Source organism: Acomys russatus, chromosome 27, assembly GCF_903995435.1.
Source record: "Acomys russatus chromosome 27, mAcoRus1.1, whole genome shotgun sequence".
Taxonomy (NCBI): Eukaryota; Metazoa; Chordata; class Mammalia; order Rodentia; family Muridae; genus Acomys; species Acomys russatus.
In genome coordinates, this window is record NC_067163.1 from 30,315,562 (window position 1) to 30,337,643 (window position 22,082).

Consider the following 22,082-nt stretch of genomic DNA (forward strand, 5'->3'; position numbering starts at 1 on the left):
CAGAAACAACAAAATACGGGTAAGAGCTTTGGAAACTGTTCTTCTGTCAGGGGCTGTGCGTGGACTTACACAGTGAGTCTGAATGGCAACTCAATAAAGTGTAGGTTTAAAAATGTCCACATCCTGTATCTAGAAATGTCTGGTCAGCGCTGTGCATGACTATTCCAAGTTCCTCTGTTAGGGCTGTTTAATACAGTGGGGTGGGGGAGATCTGGAAACCTAAGTGGTCAAACCCCCCAAAGAAGTGAAGTACAGCCATCATGGCTTGGACAAGGTCCCCAGAACACATGTTGAAAACTTAGTGCAGCAGTGTTAGGAGGCAGGGCCTCATAAGGAGATAAGGCTGTGAGAATTCTGGACTCAATAATAAGGCAGTTTTCAGCCATCCTAATGCTATGAATACAGTTCATGTTGTGGTGACCCCAACCACAAAACTACTTCATTGCTGCTTCATAACTGTAATATTACTACTGTTATGAATCATAATGCAAATATCTGATATGAGTCTAATGCAGGAAATCAGATATGCGACCCCTAATAGGGGCCATGACCCATGGGTTGAGAGCCACTTCAATAATAGAATGGTTCTGTTCTGCTAGTGTTTGGTTACTGGGACAGCAAGTGTGTTATGCAGTTTGCCCCTCCTCTTGCACATTTACTTGATCAGACTCCCTTGCCCTGTGTCTTTTGCATGGAATAATACCAGCACCATATTCTTGGACTTCCCATCCTTCAGACTGCATTCCAAATTAACTTCTTTTGTTTGCAAATCACACACCCTGTGGTATCCTCTTCTAGTATCATACTACAAATAGACAATCAGCACCTGCAGAAAAAATTGTTATTAAAAACCATGTTTCTAGCCAAATTTTAAAATCTTAAACATGGGAAAAGCATAGAGAGATGGCTCAGTCGTTTGGGGCACTGACTGCTCTTCCAGAGGACCCAGGTTCAAGTTCCAGTGTCCACATGGCAGGTCACAACTGTTTCTAAGATCTCACAATCTTGGGACTAGAGAGATGGCCCAGTGGTTAAGAGCCCTGACTGCTCTTCCAAAGAGTTCAATTCCCAGCAACCACATGGTGGCTCACAACTACCTATACTGAGATCCGGTGCCTTCTTCTGGTGTGCCAGTGTACATGCAGACAGAACACTGTATAAATAATAAATAAATAAATCTTTTTTAAAAATCTCACACTCTCACATAGGCATATATACAGGCAAAAAATACCAATGCACATGAAATAAATGTAAATAATTTTTAAAAATCTTAAACAGGGGGCTGGAGAGATGGCTCCACAGTTAAGTGTAGGCTTAAGGTTATTGTGTAGTTTAAATTCTGATTTCCTGTCTAAATGTTGTGTAACTCTGCTCCCCAATTGTCCCGCTGTTATGTCAATAAAGCAGCTTACAGCCAATCAATGAGCAGGGAAGAGAATAGGGCTGGACTTCCTTCCAGCCAGGAGAGGCGGAGTTAGGATTAAGCTAGGGCATTCAGCCAAGGGTAGAGGTCCAAGAAGATCAGGCAGAAAGAGCTAGAGCTGAGGAAAGCTACCAAGTGCAAGTATCACTGGGATGTTTGCTGGGAGTAAAACAATGTAACATAGAGGGTTAAGTACAGACTTAAACTGCTCAGATTGTGTTGTAAAACCTTGTTTTATAAGAGTCTCAATTATTTCTATGATAGCCAGGTTAAGAAATAAGCTAAGAGAAACAAACATAGTTGTATAAAAATATCCTCAACAGTTAAGAGTACTGGCTCTATTCCAAAGGTCCTGAGTTCAATTCCCAGGAACCACATGGTAGCTCACAACCATCTATACTGGAATCCAATGCCCTCTTCTGGCATGCAGGTATACATGCAGATAGAGTACTCAAATATACAAATAAATCTTTAAAAAAGAAACAAACATATCATGTACCCTGTAAACAAAAAGTACCATTAATTAATTGGGTGACTGTTGATCACACAGAATGGGATTTCTATGAGTAAGTAGATAGTCCTCTGTAATTATCTTTATAGAGTGCATAGGAATATTAGCCATATATTCTGACACTAGAGGTCATTAGTGGGAGTAAGCTTACAGGAGGATTTCTTTTTCCCCTCCTGACTTTTCACTTAAAATACCACCCACCTTTACCATAACCTGCTAAAATGGGAAGAGTAGAAAACGGAAAAAAAAATACCCAAATCAACCAGTTAAAATTCAAAGCATTAAGGAAGTCAAGCCATACTGGCTAGCATTGCTTGAAAGGTTCCCTTATGTTCTTTATCACAGATCTGGCCTCCATGTGCCATGACTTCTCCGGTTGGCTGCTGGAACCAGTCCACAGGACACTGGAACATTCAATGACCTTACTCTGTCTTTCTAGCTCCTCTGTCCTGACCTTGTCCTCAACCTTTAAGTTCTCCTCTGTCCTGTCTTCAAATCCATGTGTAGCCTTATTTTTATCTCTGAGTTTTGTCTGTTTGCTGGATTGTTTTGTTTTGTTTTTGAGACAGGGTCTCCTGTAGCTCACATTTAGTGCAATCTTCTGCCTCCACCTACCAAGGGTGGCAGTTAAAGGTATAAATCACACCTACCCTACAGGGGGAGGGGGTGCGGTGGGATCTTAAACATCAGAAAGCATCAACACCAATGAAGACTGGCTTTAACCCAAGCAAGGGTGCAAGCTGACGTCTCTACTCCCGCAGTGTCCTTTGTACGAGTGCTGCTAGCGTTTTATTTTTCTGTTAGAAGAGCAAATGAAATGAGAAACCGCATCGCCTCCCCTATTCCACTGTTAAGAATCATGATTGGTTCGCCCCACCGTTCTCTAGGTTTGGATCATGACATATTACCCGTCACTCTCCGACTAGATGTTAACTCGACTACCTTCCAGGATGCAGGGTTTCAGCTACACTCTGCATAATATATACTGTGAAACGTGTCTTCAGGAGTTAGCCACAATAATGTTCTCCTAGTAGAGCATAAGAACCTGTCCTTGGTGTAGCCATCACAGCTTGCCCAGATTCGAGGGGATGCTGACATTACGGAAGCCACAGCAGCACACGTGAGTCACAACACAAACACTCCCAGTCCCAAGAGGGGTAATTTGACAGAGAAACAAGAACATCCACAAAGCAAGGTTCTCACGATGACTTGCGTCTCACAGAAGCAGAGTGTTGACGGTAGCGCGCTGTCAGTACCTGTCTCTGCGAGTACTTTCCACAAAGTTATCGGCTGTTTCAGAGTGGGGGATTAAGCAAAGATAACTTCCTTAGTCACAGGCCTGGGAACCTAAGAAAGTGTTTAAAATTCAGAGTGCATTAAACTGAGACGTGGAGGAGAATGAGTGCATCCTTCCCCAGTTTTGCAGGAAAAAAAAAGATGGATGTGGGGCTTCCTATGTTCATCAGGGAATTTGTTCAGCATCTAGCACTTAACTGAGGGATCCAGAAAGGAATGGTGGAAGTGCCTGGGGTTGGGGTGAGAGCCGTTTGATGAGCACACACACAAGGCCCCAGTGACAACCCCAGCACCAAAACCACAACCTCCAAAGACAGCTTCCAGACTCATTAGAAGCCAAGTTCACAGCAGAGCACCTTTGATCAGGGAGCTTATTGAGAATTCAGCATTGATCACTGTTTTAAGTGACTTCCCTACCTGGGCCACAAAAACAAATGAGTCAATTACAGTCTCTGGAAACTCTTGGGGCGAATGTCTCTGCCCATAAAAGTGAGCTGGAAAACGCACTGATGCTATGCCTCACTTTCAGTCTTTTAGCCTCTATTTATTCTTGCTAATCTAACATCTACACGCTTCTCCATTGCCTTTACTTCAAAGATCAGGTCTTCTGCATGCTGCTGCGCTGTGTTTCTCTCATTGCCAGGCTGCTGTGACTATCCTGTTGCTCTTATCCCATTGGCTCTTTTCCCACATGCTTGCTTAACCTCTGTACATTTGTATCACCTTAAGTCATAAACATTCATCTTCCTTTGGGAGTACTTGGTCAGCATTTACCTACTGAAAATCTTTTCTGGCTTCTTTTCCCAATTTTGATTTATGACCTCTCCCTGATGTTTTAACCATGCAGGACACTCAGGATATGATCGAGATGGCTAGAACTTGAGTGACTCTAGCTCCCTTGAAACAGAGGCTCAAACTCTCACTGATCTCAACACATGCTCTGGTGCAGAACCTGGCCACACCATTTGCCAGATTTAGCACGGCCCTGCGGAAGCTTTGGTGATGCCAGCCACCTCATCTGTCTACTGACTCACTCCCGTGGACATACACAAAGATTAGCTCAGATGCCCCAGTGCTCCTCCAGTCTTCCCATAGGCTGAGCTGGCTTCCTCCGTGTAGATGCTCAGAGCTTTGTCTAAGTCCCCGATCAAGTCCAGCTAAAGGATGCTTTAAATGCCTGTTATATAACAGGTACACAGTGCTGAGCACTGGGAAATATAAAAATAACTCATCCCTAGACTCTGTCCTATGGATGTCTGTTTGGCAGGAGACAGGAATGTAAGAAAATCACCCACACAGCATAGTACAGTCTAGGTGGCTGGACATTCAGCCGAGAATGCCCTGCTTGTAAAGTCCTCTCCAGTCCCCACCCCCAGTTCTTAAAGGATACTGGCCTAATCACACTTATAGTTTCAGAACCCAGTGGACGGCCCAATGCACAGAAGGTACTCTCCGTGGCTAGGGGACTGCACGGTGACATTTCATGAGTCCCGCTCCAAGCAATCTTCTCTAGAATTACTACTGAGAATTGAGGAAAATGTGTCACAATGACACAGTGACAGTGTTGGAGTGGAAGATGCATGCTTTCCATGTGCCTGCAAGCTCTACTTGCCCCAGTGTCAGCTTCTCCCATCCTTTTTCCAGCCCCGACTACAAATGATGGTCAACGTACCTAGGACCCACACACAAGCGTCTCGGGTTCTCTGGACCGCAGTCCACTCTGCCTACAAAGTCCGTTTTCCTGACACCGGCATGACTTCCTCCTCAATCTCCAATTGCTCTGCTTTTTCTCCTAAGCACTTACCACTCACTCTGTGATGTCTGAAACACTTCACACACTTAGTTTATTTCCTAGTTTTATTTCCTAGTTTACCATACTCAAGCTTAAGTACCACCAGGGTAGGAGTTGCCTGCCTCTTTTGTGTGTTTGTGTGTGTGTAGAGGGAGTGGGACTTGGGACTGGGCCTCACAGGATAGCCCAAGCTGGCATAGAACTAGTAATTCTCCAACCAATAGCCCCTGAGCACTAGAATTATAGGGCTCTTCCACTCCACCTGGGTTTGGGAATTTGTTTTCTTTTGCGCCTCTTTATCCCTAACACTAAGCACAGGTGCTAGCACAAACAAGCACTCACTGGGTCACTGTCAGATTATCAGCCCTTTAGCACACTCATGCCTGCTAATGAGCGTGTGTAAGAACAAGGCCTAGCAACAAACTTTTGTAGGCTGAGGGGCATTTCCACTCTCCAGTCATTATCAGCTGGGTAACTTTAGTAGTTACTTGAGCTTGCAAACTCTCAGTTGCCTCACATGGATCCGGGGACAATCATTGGTTGTCCCCTCCTCGGTTGTGAGATTATACACACAAGAAAACTTAGGGTAGTCCCTGCCACACTGTAACACTCCGAAGTCTGTCACTGCTACTACTACTACTGCCGTCAATGTACCAAGACACTCTGACGTGACATGTGTGCTGTCGTTAGGAATGTCTTGGTGACTCCTGAAAGACTTTACAGTAACAGAGAGATAATTTCTAGTTTTTAATAACTGACATAAATAAGAATATTTCTGCTTTTATTATCTCCCCTCAAATGTAGAAAACACTACACAATTTTAAAGATTTTTGAAGTTTGTACAAACCAAGAAGTCGTACAACTGAATGAGAAAGAAGATAAAGGCACAACAACAGACAAGTCCTTACAAGCTCTGGATGTGCTACTGTTTCAAGAGGGATTTGTTAACCTACAATAAGCAGAATAAAATGACGGTTTACTCTCTCCAAATGTCCTTTGTCTAGAATAAAACTAAAGGCCACCCTACTTCACTTCAAGGGCTTGCTCACCCTTTCACAGCACTCTGGGTGGCTCTTGGGTTAGGGCAAGAGGGTAGATCAGGCTTCCCAGCTCAGATAAAGGTGCCAGGGCGGATAGGGTGCCCTGCCTTCCTTCTGTCACCCTGCCCACTTCGTCTCTGAGGGGACAGTTTCCACTACCTAGAGAAACACACTCTTAGCAATCCAAATCAGTCCAAGCTGAAATGGAGTGGTGAGTAAACCTCCGTAAATGTCAGAACTGAGCAAGCACCAAGAGCTTCCTCTTCCTGGCTGAGCACTCACTCCGTGGCATCAGTTTTCAATATTCTTGCATTGTAGAGAATTGAGAAGACCACCTTAAGTCCAGGGCATAAAGACCCCACAGTCTCTCAAACATTTAACTGGAAACAAAACAGTTTTGTTGTTGTTGTTTTGTTTTGTTTTTGTTCAAAACTGATGGTCCAGTGGTGCTTTAGGGGGATAAAATCTGGCAAAGAGCTTGGACTCACTGCCTGCTTTGAGTCCCAAGTGCAATACCTCAGTAGGTCATTTACGTCCTCATGTCAGTTTCCTAGTTGGAAATAAGTTGCAGAAAAAATCATCACAAGGGTTAAGTAAACACAGAGGTGAAATGAGTGACTTAGAGCCTAGAAATTGGCATACATTTAATTGAGCTGATATCATCAGCATTATAAAAATAGTTAGGAAAATTTCCATCATTATCTAATCATATTTAATTGAGTTCATTAGCAAAACAAAACCAAGCTGGGGATCTGGTCCAGTGGTGGAGCACTTGCCTAGCTTGCTCAAGGCCCCGCTGGCACACCACCATCAACAATAAAACCTCCAAAGAAGCAAAAGTACTCAGGTTTGGCTTTGTATTAGTTCATATTCTTGCATCACATATAAATGTCCACGTTTGACAAGCAAAATGGAGGCACCCCAACAGTTTGACTGCATTCTTTCACATACTCAGTCTTAAGGGTTTTTTGTTGTTGTTGTTTTTTGGGGGTTGTTGTTGTTGTTGTTTGGTTTGGCTTTTTTTCCCCCCTTAATGCTGCTTTGACTCTGGTCTAACTTTCTGCTTTGTTTTCTGAAAGGATTTATTGAAAACCCCACAGCAGTTGGAAGGCTGCTGACACCTTTCTAACAGTTAAGTGTGGGAGGCGACAGAGGCATCCATCTGGTTTCAGTTTGCCAACACACAAACACTGCATTGTGCAGCAAAGGGCAGAGGCTCTCAGTGATCCAAAGGCACACTGTTCTTGCTCCTGGGATGTCTGTTCCTACCTTTGACTCAGCAGTATTACATTTCCTGTCCCCAACAACAAGCACCTCCCAATTTATGGAGACTTTCCAAACAAGTCCCAGTTGCTAATTTTTAAACGTTAACACCATACAACTAGGTTTGTTTTCTGTTTTACTGCAGCTAGCTAGAATAAAGCCCACAGACTGGATGGTCTAAGCAACAGGAATTGATTTTTCTCTTATTTTGAGAGGCTGGGGTGTCCAAAACCAAGATCTCAACTCAATTGCAAGAGGCTCTTCCTAGTGTCAAGATGGCCCCTTTCTCCCACATCTCACAAGGCTGCGTAAAACGCAGCTCCGGTCTTCCTCCTCTTTCTGTGAGTCGTTTGGATTAGGGTCTCATCTTTACGACTTCACTTAAACTGTGTGACTTCCTCATGGGCCCAAGCTCTAAGGTTAAGGCCTTCTTGTTTAAATGGAAACATTCAGTCCATAGAAGTCTACTAACCATACAAAAATAAAACCTAAATTCAACCCATAGTGGTTGTAGTTACATTCCATTTTCTTTTATTCATATGTAGAAAACTGCCAAGTAAATGGGCAAAGGGGCACCTGCCTGTACCCCAAGCACTCAGAAGGCAGAGGCAGGAGGATTGCGGAAGGTTCAGGGACAGCCTGATATACACAGCAAATTTCAGATTAACCAGAGAAACAGGGAAACCTTGTCTCAAACACACACACACACACACACACACACACACACACACACGTAAAATATAATTTAATTTTTTAACTGGGACTGAAAATGTAAATACATAGTAAGTTACCAAGCTCACCTGGGTTCAATTCCCAGCACCCACATAAAATAAAAATAAATAAATCTTTAGACTAACAGATCCACATTTCTCTTAAGACACAAGGACTGAACAGCTCCATAAAAAAATTCCATCTGGCCGGGCTCGGAGGTGCACATCTGTCATCCCAGCCCTCAGGGAGGCAGAGGCTATACATAGAAACCTTGTCTAGAAAAACAAAAACAAAAAGAAAAACAAAAACAAACAAACAAACAAAAAGATCCTGGGGCAGGGACCTAACTTCTAAAAACCATGTGTGCTTAAGTATGTAAACATCATGTTGCTCGGTGGCCCCCATTCCTCATGTTTCTCCTTGGAAAAACAAGACTGCAAAAGCTGTGGCTGTCTAGGATTCGGAAACCATTACCCTTGACAAGTGTCCATGCCAATGGAGGGGAGATGCTTGCCAGGCCTGGCAACTCGGTGGTGGTAGACTGAAACCAGAACACAGGGCCCCCTAAGTACAGGCCAAGGTGTCACAGCGCCACGTGGCACCAAGTTCCAGATGCTCCAAATGTCAAAGCAGGAAGGGAGTTCTCCAGCCCTGGCTACAGCCAAGAGCCCCACCAAGCAGCAGCAACAAGAGCCAGAACTTGGATCTACTTCCTGGTTGACTCCTAAGGACCACTGCTACCCCACACGTTTTAGAGTCTCTTCTATTTCCCTCCCCAAATGAGGAACACTTGATGGGGACACACTTCTCTGTCTATTCAGCTCCCCTAGGGATAGAAACAGGTACAAATCTCCCTTCTTCCACATCGTCTGGGATCTGTACCTCCACCCTCATGACTTTGGCAATAACACAGAAGCTAAATAGCACATGTTCAGACATGGCAGCAGATTTCTCATACCAGAAGCTGTGAGATAGATAGAACTCTACAAAACAAACCTAAAAATGTTAAGTTGTAGTGCAGCAAAGAGGTCCTTCAGGACCCATCTGGTTTTATAGACTCTCTAAAACATTCTCACAGGTGGGGACACATCAGTTTTAGTTAATGTTTTTTTTTTTTTTAAACATTTAATAGTATTCACTATTTTTATTAAGGACCTATCTGACGTGCAGGCTGTACCTGCAAAAATAAAGGGTGTTTCCTATGGCTTGCTCTCAGTCCACTGTGGTGACTAAGCAGACTTTCATCTTAGTCTATGAAAACAGATGAATTTCGCACTTGCTGTTCCGGCTCATAACACAGAGCAATGTGCACATCTGTCAGACTGAGTGAGGCCCTTAACAGCCATTCTCGGGGCTTTCAATTTTCAGCCTGATTTGGCTTTAAAACTAGAATTTCTAAAATCCAAGCCAAGGTAATCGAAAGTTCACATTAGAAAAGTTTTAACTTTTTAGTTGCTGTCCTATCCCTAAACTGTCTTTCAGTAAAATTCAAAGAAAAAAAAAAATCTCTTCCTATGTGATGGGGGCATGTTACGTATATTAAGAATGTAGCCATTTGTTAAAGTTTTGTTATATGTATTTACTCATGTGTGTATGCGAAAGAGAGAACACTCATGCCAGTGTGTGCGTGTGTGTGTGGAGGTCAGAAGACAAGTTGTGGGAGTTAGTTTCTCTCTCTCTCTTCTCTGTGGGACCCTCAGATCAAATTCGGGTCATTAGGCTTGGCAGCCAGCACCCTGAGTCATCTTAAACGCCCCCAAATACTTTTTGAGACACAGTCTTGAGCGACATATCTCCATATCCCAGGCAGGGCTTGACCTTACAATCCTCCTGCCTCAGCCTTCCAAGTACTAGGATTATCCGGGTGTAGCACCACATTCAGTTTGTTAAAAAGAAACAATAAAATAACTCACTCGTTCCTGTTTACTTCCTGTAGCTATGATAAAACAACAACAACAACAACTAAAAACAACTTGAGGATGAAGGATGTTATTTCCTCTTAAACTTCCAGGTCACAGTCCATAACTGAGGGAAGTCAAGGCAGGAACCCGGAGGCAGGAACTGAAGCAGTGACCAGTGAGGAATGCTGCTTACTGGTTAGCTCCCAGGTTCCTGATCACCTACCTCTCTTCTCCAGACCAGGGCCACCTGCCTAGGTATGATATGCCCGCAGTGGACTGGTCCCCTCCTCCATCACTTAGCAACCAAGAAAAGTCTCCACAGACATGCACGCCCTCAAGCCAATCCGGTGAAAGTGATTCTTTGATTGAGGTTCCTTCTTTCCCAAGTGTGTCCACCAAGCAAGATTGCCGTGGTGTTTGCAACAGCTAGCCAATTGCACAGCGACATATACATGCTTTGGAACACCCCGAAAGTTTATGCACATCAGCCACTCCCCCAAAGAAGCTTTGCACAGCTCAAAAGTAAGGGCTGTGTTGTTTCTCCTCTGATCACCCCCCTCCCCCCCAGCAGGCTGTGGGACCACAAAGAGCTCGCTGCTTTAGTGACATAACGCATTAGTTCTAAAACCAGATGGGCTTTCTGCTTTCTGCCAAGCCTAATTTAACATGCAAATAATTTATAAGGAGTACGATAGCAGTTACTTTGTTCTTACCAGAGCTGGACACACGCCTGATCCTCTGAGGCGACAGGGCCCTGTCGGAGCCTAGGGCTCTGCTGTCACTCTTCCTCCTCAGGCAGGAAACAGCAGGCCCCACTTTGGCTTTCAGACCTGGTGTTTTCCTCAGGCTGCAGGAGTCTAGCTTGGAACTGCTCCTTCCGGGGGCTGGAGATGTTTTGGGTGCAGAACCCTGTGAAGAAAGCAGTTAAGATTTTTAGTCTTATCACATTTTCCCCCAACACCATCCCTGTGGTGCCTGCTCTGTGCAAGAAACCCCCTCTGTCTCGGGGGCTGTGCCAGAGAATTTAATTACAGTTTTTACTGCGAACAATTAAGACTCCTCGCAGCTGACTTCAATTTGTCCTGATCTCTCTGCAGGCACATTAGTAGAACTGATCTCCCGTGCCTGAGTTGACTTCAGCAATGCTGGTCAGTCAGTCCTCTGGGGGAGCAGGCGATCCGCTCTAGCTGTCTGGTTATTCCTTCTCTGGGTCCTGTTCTTTGATGCATTTCGAGGCTGGTCTTAACCAGGGCTTCAACCTGGTCTTGTTTCCTTCCCTTACCATCACTGGTTTGCTGTTTCAACTCCAACTGATGCACTTAAAATCCACACTTCCAAGCCAACACTCGCCCCTTCAGCTGCCCCTGTATTTACCTTGTCTGCAGTTCCCCACCGAGCGCTTTCTACCCGGTAAAAACAACAGTGATCCTATTATTGTTGGCACTCACGAACACAGAACCCTTATACTATATAAAACATCATTCTAAATTGTTAATTTTTAGCTAGCTTACAGAATGATGATAGTCGTGTGTCGTACAAAATATGGCAGTTTCACACATATATAGCTATATTTATATTTATCTCCTCACTGCCCCTTATCCATCTTTCCCCAACCCTTTTTCCTCCTACCCTAAAATTCACCTTCTACGTTCATGTCACATGTATGCATGTGTGTATTCTTACACCTACATATATATACACACACACGTGTATATATGTATATATACTAAATAACACATGAAACAAACGTGATTTTTTTTTTGTCTTTTCTATTACTCCCCTTTGTTCAGATTTCCGCCCCCCCCCCTTTTTTTTTTGAGACATGGTTTCTCTCTGTAGCCTTGCCTGTCTTGAACTAGCTTTGTAGACCAGGCTCGTCTCCAACTCAATGATCTGCCTGCCTCTGTATCCCTGAGTACTTGGACTAAAGGCGTGTGCCACTATACCCGGTGGCATGATTTTTCCTTTTTTTTTTTTTTTTTTTTTTTTAACTTCTTGTTCTCTATCAAAGTCCCTTATTTTCAAGTTGTTCACAAACATGCACACGTATTTATATGCGCACACACATATGTATACACAAAAATAGGCAGAAAGATGGACTAATTCTGTGTATGAAAGACATGTGTTTCTGAATTTGACTTATTAAACTCGGCACTATTTCCAGTTCCATCAATTCTCCTGCTCATGACATGACTGCATTCTCTTTTCCAGATGCGTTAAATGTCATTGTGCGTCTGTACCACCACTTTAATTCGCTCATCTGCTGACAGGCATCTAGGTTTGTTCGCTATCTAGCTAGTGCAAATATTGGAGCAATAAGCATGGATGTGTGGGTATCTCTGTTAACGCTGACTTGGATTCCTTCCAGCCTAGCTGCAGGAGAGGGAGAGGTAGGTCTGTGGTGGTTCTCCATTCTAAGTTCTAAACACGTGTACCAGCTAAATTAAATCTGTTTAATAACCCAGCGAGAATACCTGCCATATCTCATTTTAAGGAGTAACATGACAACACTTTCAAAAATTAAACCCCGCTTTACCTATCTCACAACTTACAGCTCGTCTCCTACTAACATCCCCAGCTACCTACCCATCTTAAACAGGGAAAGCTGTGCGTCTTGCTTCCTTTCTTACCTCCTAAGCCCATCTTCCTACCTGCCTTCCTATAGAAGGCAGCCTCACTGCTCAAACAAAGTGCTGAAATCGTGTCCTTGTGGCCAGGGCTCACTAGCTGCTGCTGCTGCTGCTGCTGCTGCTGCTGCTGCTGCTCCTCCTCCTCCTCCTCTACTATGACCACCTTCCTCAAATTCAACTCTTTCTTTTAATTGTTATTTATTTATCTTAGGCGTATGAATGCTGTAGCTGCCACGTACACCTACATGCCAGAAGAGGGCATCAGATCTCTCATCACAGACGGGTGCGAGGCAATGTGTGGTTGCTGGGAATTGAACTTAGGACCTCTGAAAGAGCAGCCAGGACTCTTAACCACTGAGCCATCTCTCCAGCCCAAATTCAACTCTTTTAACATCACATCAAACCCTTGAAGATGCAGCAGCTGATGTCATGGTCTTCCTTGTACTACCCACTCCCATCACGACCTCTACATTTATCTGGCATCCCCTGCATCAGAGTATGTCCCTACGTTTCTCCATCTTTATACCTGGCGTATATACTTGCCCAGAACACATGTCCTGTAAGTTAGGACAAGTGAGAAAATGGCATTTTCATCCCAAACGTCCCTCAATAATCTTGCCAATTGCTACCACCCCTACTCCTCTCCCGTAGCACAGCAACCTGTTCACACTCATAACTCAGTACTTAGCATGACCCAGTGGCTTATTTTCTGACAGTCTCACTGCACCAGACAAAACATTTGGATCAAAGCTGTCTTTTTTTTTTTTTTTTTCAAAACACACCCTAGCGAGTTCTATCATGTGCTACACACAGGTTTCCAGCAAGTGTTTCCATTGTAGAGATTTAAAAACAAACAAACAAAACCCAGGATCCGGAATCTTTCTCCAAGTACAAATTCTAACACTATACACTACAATTTCCTTCTCCACGTACATAGGAAAAAACCGAGCCTCTTAAAGAGGTCACTTTGCTGTGAACGACGGAGCCACACATTTTACTATTATGCAAAAGTCATGCTGTTAAGCTCGGGCTTATACATTCCCTACCATGGCCCTCCTTGGTTTAATCAGAGATGATTGTTTCTGATAGATACATGTAAAGTCCCACACTAAGTGAGATCAATACTAATCCAATAGCTAGTGTTCCTCGGGTCTCGTTGACACTGGATGGTAATACAGAATCTTCTACTAGTGAAAGCCAAACTTCCCTTCAATTTATGGAGTGAGTCGTCCATGAATCATTTATTCTACCTTCAGAGCCCACAATCTGAAAAATTCTGAAGTCTATGAGACGCATGATATCTGAATTCGAATATCCAACAGCCGCGTGAGTTTTAGATAAACCCTCTGAAGCATTAGTATGTGGATAGTAATTGTCCTGCTGTTGCTAGAAAAATAAAACCAAACCAACCAACAAACAAACAAACAAAAAAACAATGTACACAAGCCCTAAGTGCTACTGGGACAATTAAATGACAGCCTATAAAGAATGCACCTGAGCCATCTTTCCTGTACTTAGGCCCTCCCTTTATCTAACATGGTATCTTGAACACGTACCCTCTGCAATGGGCAACTACTTTTAAAAGTCTTTTATACCAGTCCAAATCAAATCACTTCTCCCAAATAAAAACCTATCTATCTAAATTTTCAGGTAAACTGGGACCACCACACAACAATAAGAAGTAGGAGGCAACCTTGAATTAATTACCTGAGGGCTAAGACCAACAGAATACACACACACACACACACACACACAAACACACACACACTCTCTCTCTCTCTCTCTCTCTCTCTCTCTCTCTCTCTCTCTCTCTCTCTCACCATCCTTCTATGGCAGGTACGTACTACTCAAGTAACTAACAAAAAATGCAATGTGAGTTCACATGTTTAGCATTCTATAGTAAGCCACAGCCTGCGGCTGTAATTGTTGGTCTGTCCTCTTCACCACCCTTCTTTCCTAAGGCTAGGGAAAAAAATGTGTGAGTTGAGTTAGAAAACTTGGAGGATAGATAGTGCTGTATCTAAGCCACAGTCACAGAAGCACAGTTCAATATTCTAGCTGATCTAGATCTTTGCATCTAATTCTGAGCTCCCGCCGCAACATTACTAAGGTGCAAACTGCAGAAATCTGTCTCATCTTATGCTCCCATGGCCTCACCTCAATACCACAGCATGGAGCCATAGCTACCGAATTGGAAATATAAGGAAATGAAACGAAACCAAAACTCTCCGGTTTCAGAACGACACAAGCAATTTATATTCAAGACCAATGTTCAAGAAACTTTACGCTAGTTTTCTGGTACTTGGGAGTTTAGCAGCCAGGAAACATCTCATAAAGCTAGGCATGGTGGTGTATAACTAAGGGTGCTAAGCAAGAGGACCTCAGACTCAAGGACAGCCTGGGCTACGGTGTGCTAAATTCAAAGCCATACTGGCTACATGTTGATGCCCGGCCTTACAGCACCAACGAAATCTTCATAAATTAATGAAAAAATATCTTGGTTTTATGTACATCTATAAATACCTAACTAAGACTATTGATTACAATTAAGAGTCTATTGTGCTAGGCGCAGTGGTGCATGCCTGTGATCCCAGCACTCAGGGAGGCAGAACCAAGCCTCGTCTACAAAATGAGTCCAGGTCATCCAGAGCTAGAGAGAAACCCGGTCTCTCTAAACCAAAAAAGTTTATTGCAAAATTTTTTGGTAAAATATTAAAAGTTCTAAATGATCAGAGTTTTATCAGTTAATCATAAAAACAACTTGAAAGATCTGTGTCCTGAAACAATATACAAGTTTATTGATTTAGTTTAGAAAGCCCATTTGTGGAGCTGGTCTAACTGGATGTCTATGTGTAAAAAAATGCAACTGGACCCATATTTGTCACCTTGCACAAAACTCAAATCCAAGTGGATTAAAGACCTCAACATAAAACCAGAGACACTAAGTCACTTAGAAGAAAAAGTGGGGAGGAGCCTGGAACATATTGGCACATGAGACAACTTCCTGAACAGAACACCAATAGCCCAGGCCTTAATGTCAACAATTAATAAATGGGACCTCATGAGGCTGAGAAGCTTCTGTAAGGCAGGAGACACAGTCAAGTTAACAAAGCGACAGCCTACAGACTAAGAAAAGATCTTCACCTACCCTACATCTGGCAAAGGTCTAATATCCAAAATATATAAAGAACTCAAGAAATTAAACACCACAAACCAAATAAACCAATTGAGAAATGGGGCCTTGGAACTAAACAGAATTCTCAAACAGAGGAATATCAAATGGCTGAGAAACACCTTAAAGAAATGCCCAACCTCCTTAGTCATCAGGGAAATGCAAATCAAAACAACTCTGAGATTCCATCTTACACCTCAGAATGGCTAAGATCAAAAAATTCAAGAGACAACCACATGCTGGCAAGGGATGTGGGGAGAGAGGAACACTCCTTCATTGCTAGTGGGAATGCAAACTAGTCCAGCCACTTTGGAAATCTATCTGGGTGCTATCTCAGAAAAATGGGAATAGGGCTTCCTCAAGACCCAGCTATTCCACTCCTTGGAATATACCTAGAATATGCTCCAGCACACAACAAGAAAATTTGCTCAACTATGTTCATAGCAGCCTTATTCATAATAGCCAGAGCATGGAAACAGCCTAAGTGTCCATCAGTAGAAGAATGGATAAAGAAACTGTGGTACATATACACTATGGAATACTACTCAGCTATTAAAAACAAGGAATTCCCGAAATTTGTGGATAAATGGATTGAGCTAGAAATGATCATAATGAGTGAGTTAAACCAGAAGCAGAAAGACTCAAATGGTATATACTCACTTATATCTGCATACTAGCCCAAGGGGCACGTCCCACGAAAGCCTTCACTTACCAGGAAACTGGGACAGAGGGGAGGACATCCTATTGGGACTCTAGATGAGAGAAGCATGGGAGAATAGCAAAGTAGAAGGATCCAGAGGGTCCTAGAAACCTACAAGTAGAACATTATGATAGGCAGATTTGGGCCCAGGGGTCCCGCTCAAACTAAGGCACCAGCCAAGGACAATACAGAAGGTAAATTTTAAACCCCTACCCAGATCTAGCCAATGGTCAGAACATTCTCCACAGTTGAGTGGAGAGTGGGATATGACTTTCTCACGTACTCTGGTGCCTCTTATTTGACCATGTCCCCTGGAGGGGGAGACCTGGTGGCACTCAGAGGAAGGACAGCAGGTTACCAAGAAGAGACTTGATACCCTATGAGCATATACAGGGGGAGGTAATCCCTCTCAGGAACAGTCATAGGGGAGGGGAATAAGGGGAAAATGGGAGGGAGGGAAGAATGGGAGGATACAAGGGATGGGATAACCATTGAGATGTAACAAGAATAAATTAATATTAAAAAAAAGAAAGCCCATTTGTTTAGACATCCCAGTGGTACTCCATCCTTGCCAATAGTTATTGATAAAGCCAAAACACCTGTAAGCTGGCCCAAGTACCTCCAGAGTTTCTTATTGAGAAGATCCATGCGTGACCTGCTGTGCATCCCGAAACAACACAACTTCATGTACTTGACCAGGCTATGGCTGATCCTTCCTACACAAGGGTCCCCAGAAGACAGACAGCCTGTGTTACATCTGTCTTCCGCCTCTGCACTCAAATCCATTCCAGGTCTAGAGGACAAGCGTTTCAAGGGCGGTCTGTGTAGGGCTGAAAATACACCCAGTCTCCACTGCCAAAAATAGAGCTGAGGACACATACACAGTCCCAAGAGCACCATGGCAAATGTTTTGAGAACTAGTTTTTATCATATTATTGTCCAAACAACAACAACAACAACAAAACAAACAAACAAACAAAACCATGTGCATGTTTAAAGAAAAATAACTTTTGAACTGCACATAATGCTTTGATTTTTAAGTGACTAGTCTCCCTCAGGAATTTACAGGTACTGTTGAAGACATGCTGCTTTATTTACTGTGTACAGATTTGTGATTCTCTCCTGCATTAGAAACCAATGCACATCGGCTATTGGCGACCTCACCCGCCCACCACACAACTCTTTTCCCTTCTGGCCATGGCATAGTTACCCGACCCATGTCACAGAGCTGGTCAGAAGTAGACTCGCAAATCTGTGAAGAGACTCTGCTTCCAGAGTTGCTATGTTGATGTGTTCACCTGCACTCCTTAGCTATTTCATAAATGCGGTGCAGTATATTTGAGTGGTTAAAAGCCCCTTTTGTTTTTTCAAAAAAGTAAAACATATAACCTGACTGTGTCAGCTATTTCATTTCAATTATCTGGATATATTAAAGTAAACTTTTTCTTTTACAAGACTATCTAAAGAAACATCCATGTTCAAGAAAACACTGAAACTGCAAGTTCGTTGTATTTTTCACTCAAGGACAAAGAACAACTGAATACAAATTACAAATCGAGTTCAGTGGATATTATTAGCAATTAAAAGGTATTACCTAGTAATTGATAATACACTCATTTTGTTTTGTTTTTCCCACCACTCCTAAAAGCAGACAGCAGCTTTCACTTACCATAAACAGAGACTTGGATTCAAAAGTCTCATTCATGGCTTGCTTTTCCACCGGAGCCCCACTGTCCTTTTCACCCTTTTCAGGGCTAATCTGATCCATGTGGGAAACATAGGTTACTTCCAAACACTCTGAACTTTTCATCTTAACCGGGAGAATGCCTTTGATCTTCTGGAAAAAGGCAGCTACGGACCCAGGAGGCTCACTCGCTGCGCGAGGAGAGCCCGTCTTCTCAACGTCCTCCTGATTAGATTTCGCGGCAGATGTTGTTCTTGGAACCCTGAGCGAAGCGGTTTTAGAATGAGTTGAAACATGCACATCCTGGCTGGTAATGAGTTTGTTAAACTGTTGCTTATGTGTCTTGCTAATTAGGATTTCTGCTTTTTTGTCTGCTTTCAAGTCAGACCTCGGTGTTTTGTTCATCACTGCCAACTGTTTAGAAGGCACTGCTGAAGGGGAGACGCCCCCAGGAGCCTGAGGGTTGGCTGTGCCCTTTGTTAGGGAAGCATCCTTGGGCTGTAACACTGACCTGGATATAACTTTGGCTTTAACATTTTTGAAGTTTGGTCTTGGATAACTTATAATTTCTGTTTTCCTCACTTTACTGCTTATGGTGGTATTTGTTTTGGTAGCTGACTTTCCCAGATTAGGTTTTGACATATTTGTTGGTGCTTCTTTCAAGTTTGGTCTGATTTTAGCATCTCTTGGACCGGTCTCCACATTATTGCACTTCTCTGTCGCTTCAACAGGCGAGAGCGTAAAGCTTACGTTGGGGGCTTGCAGAACCGGTGTTGACATGCAAGCTGTATTGTCTCCGCTAGTGGCTCGACAGTTTTCATGCCAAGCCATTTCATACGATGAGACCCTCTGCCCTGGCATGCTTCTCGGGGTCAGCTCTTCGGTAGTGCTTTGGATTTCTGAGTTGCTGTCCTGAGAAGCAACGTGTGGGTCTTCCGTCTCAGTGACTTTACACTCAGAGGTCAGGACTCTGGTTTTACTCTTACTCTTATCAAAAGCTGGCACCAGTGATGGGCATTCATCATCAACTGGACAGTTGGACAGTGTTTCTCCTAGATTTTGGCCCGTTTCCTGTGGACCATATGAGCCGGGTAAATGTGTTTCACTGTTTGGTTCCTCCTCAGATACACAATAGAACTCCTGTGATACAGAGCCATTGGGGACCTCCATGCCATCAGAAACTGGTGTCACAGCTTGTATCTCTTTCTCGCCAACAAGCTCTTGCTCTGTGCTGTCTGTGTACTCTTTGGTGAGATTTCCTACAGAACACTGACACTGAATTCCAGTGACTGGACTGTCGGTTTGCATCAGCACGTCAGAACACACTGTGTAGGTTGTGCTCAGGGTCTCTGCTGATGTGGTTTGAGGATTTTCAAAGCCCTCACTGTTATAAGTAGTCCCTGCCACATAGATCTTAGAGGAATGAGGGGATGTCCAAGTGGAGCAGGCGAACAATGTCTTTCCATCTCTCACACTCATTGGCTGTAGACCTCCAGGAGCACGTAAAGGCTGACCCTGCTCAATAGCATGGTGCACTATACAGGTGCAGTTAACTGGGTCCGATTTCAGGTCAAATGTTTGATTTAGCTCCAGAGCTGAGGGGGAGTCTGCACAATGGAAGTCATCATCCGACTTGTGCACACAGGGCAGAGAGGGCTCAAACATCTCATCCTGGAGTGCCTCCAGGGAAGCTAAGTTACTGTACAGGTCCAACGGGAGCGACTCCGTGTTCCCTAGTGCAGACGACTGGCAGGTAGGGTCGCTATGCATTGCAGACTCAGGCTTACCAATGAAATTACTTGAAGGCTCTGGGTAAGCAAGCGCTTCAGCACACTGATGGCTTAAAAAGACACTTTCAGTGCTGTCCACAGCAGGATGCATTTCATAGTCGACCACCATATCCTCTGCATTGGCAGAGCTCCAATCCCCGTGACTAGCTGAAGGGCACTGTGTACATGGTGGTGGTTCGTTGTATTCAGAGGTATTTGGGTTTTTATCACTGATAAATTCATAACACAATTTATCTTCTGCCCTATCTGAATTATCATCATTCATCCTGAATATTAACTTTAAACCTCTGCCATTTTATTTTTCTCTTCAAATCCTTTCAAATCAGAGTAACTTGCTCTGTCGCTTTCAGCCCAGTTGCAGAAGTGTAGTCTTAGCTGCTTTGAAGTTTAAATGATTTGTTGTTTCCTGGAAGAAATAAAACATTTAACTCAAAAAAATGTTAGAAGCATTTATAGATCATCCCTTAATTTAGATCACTAGTTTAGTGTTTCAAACTAACAACTCAGAACTATGAATGGGGGGAGGGGGAAGGGGGCGGGATTTACAATGGCATTGGACTGCTCCTGTTCAAAGATTCCTTTTTGTGTGTGAAGGAATGGAATGTGGTGATATGGAAACACAGATAAAGTTTCCTACTGGTATCACAGCTGACATGGTCCTTCCTGACTCGCAGAGACTTCTGGGTGGGGTGGGGTGGGGTAGGGTGGGGTGAGGTGGGGTGGGGCGGGGCAGGGTGGGGCGGGGCGGGGTGCTAGGTCTGTCCTTCTAACTAGTCAACAGTAAAACTATTCATTCTAGTTTCCCTTGGCAGTCCTGATTTATGTCTACTGTCCCACTATAATTCATTAAGTCATCCCCCTACCCCCACCCCGCAACACACACTGCCAGAAGGGCCCCTACTCTGCATGGTTAGCAGGGAGAGAATCCAGGCCCAGGCTCCACAAATGAGTTAAAGAGACTCCAGGAATTTGCATTTCTCTTCTCCATCTCATTCCCATCTTAATCATGTGCCATTCCAAAGTGTGTGTGTGTGTGTGTGTGTGTGTGTGTGTGTGTGTGTGTGTGTGTCTGTGCACGCACGTGATATTGATATTAAGAGTTGAAGTAAGCTGGTGGTGTTGAACACCTTTAATCCAAGCACTTAGGAAGCAGAGGCAGGCAGATCTCTGAATTCCAGAATAGCCAGGACTCCACAAAGAAACCCTGTCTTGAAAACAAAACAAACAAAGTGCCCTCTTAGAGGATATGCTGAGCTGTGTAACACTTCCCAATAAACTGCTACATTCAAGCCAATCTCGTCCCTATGTTTGATTACATACTGGAGACTGAGTATGGAGACAAGGTCTCTGAGGAAGAGGAAAGGGTTAAAGGAAAGAACAAGAGAGCAGGACTTTCCCACCAGAGCTGGTACCCTCCTGAGAAGAGACACCTAAAGTCCCAGACTCCCTGCACAGGACACAATAAAAACAAATGCACATGATCATCTCAGAAGCATTATTTACAACAGCTGAATAATAAAGGTGGGGAAAGCCTTGCCCCGCAACAGGTAAACAGATTAAAAAACAAAAAACAAATGGGCTGGAGAGATGGCTCAGAGGTTAAGAACACTCATTGATCTTTCAAAGGTCCTGAGTTCACTTCCCAGCAACGACATAGTGGCTCACAGCTATCTATAGAATGTGGTCTGATGCCTCTTCTGGCCTTCAGGTGTACATGCAGGCAGAGCACTGTATATGTAATAAATAAATAAATCTTTTTTTTTTTAAGATTTTGATCAAATGTGTATTTATACGTCAGAATACTAGTGAGCGTGCGCGCGTGCGCGCGCGCGCACACACACAAACACACACACACACACACACACACAAAGATGAAAAAAATAGTTTCATTAGAAACTTGGGGAGTAGCTGGGAACAGTGGCATACACCTGTATTCTCAGCACTCCAGAAGGCAGAGACAGGGGTATCTCTGTGTGTTTGAGGCCAGCCTAGTCTACAAAGAGAGTCTATGACAGGCAAGGCTGCACATAGAAACCCTGTATTGAAAAACCAAAACCAAAACCAAACCAAAAAGAAAAGAAAGAAAGAAAAGAAGGACCCAGGTGTGGTAGCCCATGCCTTTAATTCCAGCACTTGGGTGGCAGAGGCAAGTGGATCTCTATGAGTTCA

The 22,082-nt window shown here is 43.7% G+C and overlaps 1 protein-coding gene across 2 annotated transcripts in view; it reads right to left on the reverse strand.

Moving 5' to 3' along the window:
- Mtus1 (microtubule associated scaffold protein 1) overlaps positions 1 to 20,259 on the reverse strand; it is a 94,871-nt gene extending 74,612 nt beyond the window's left edge. For both annotated transcript variants that reach the window (XM_051169635.1, XM_051169634.1), the window contains exons 1-2: positions 18,109 to 20,259; positions 10,651 to 10,846 (exon numbers count right to left, since the gene is read on the reverse strand). In XM_051169635.1, coding sequence (XP_051025592.1) covers positions 10,651 to 10,846; positions 18,109 to 20,178 — 2,266 coding nt within the window. In that variant the 5' untranslated portion in view covers positions 20,179 to 20,259. The remainder of the gene's footprint in view (positions 1 to 10,650; positions 10,847 to 18,108) is intronic.
- Between the last annotated feature and the right edge of the window lie 1,823 nt (positions 20,260 to 22,082).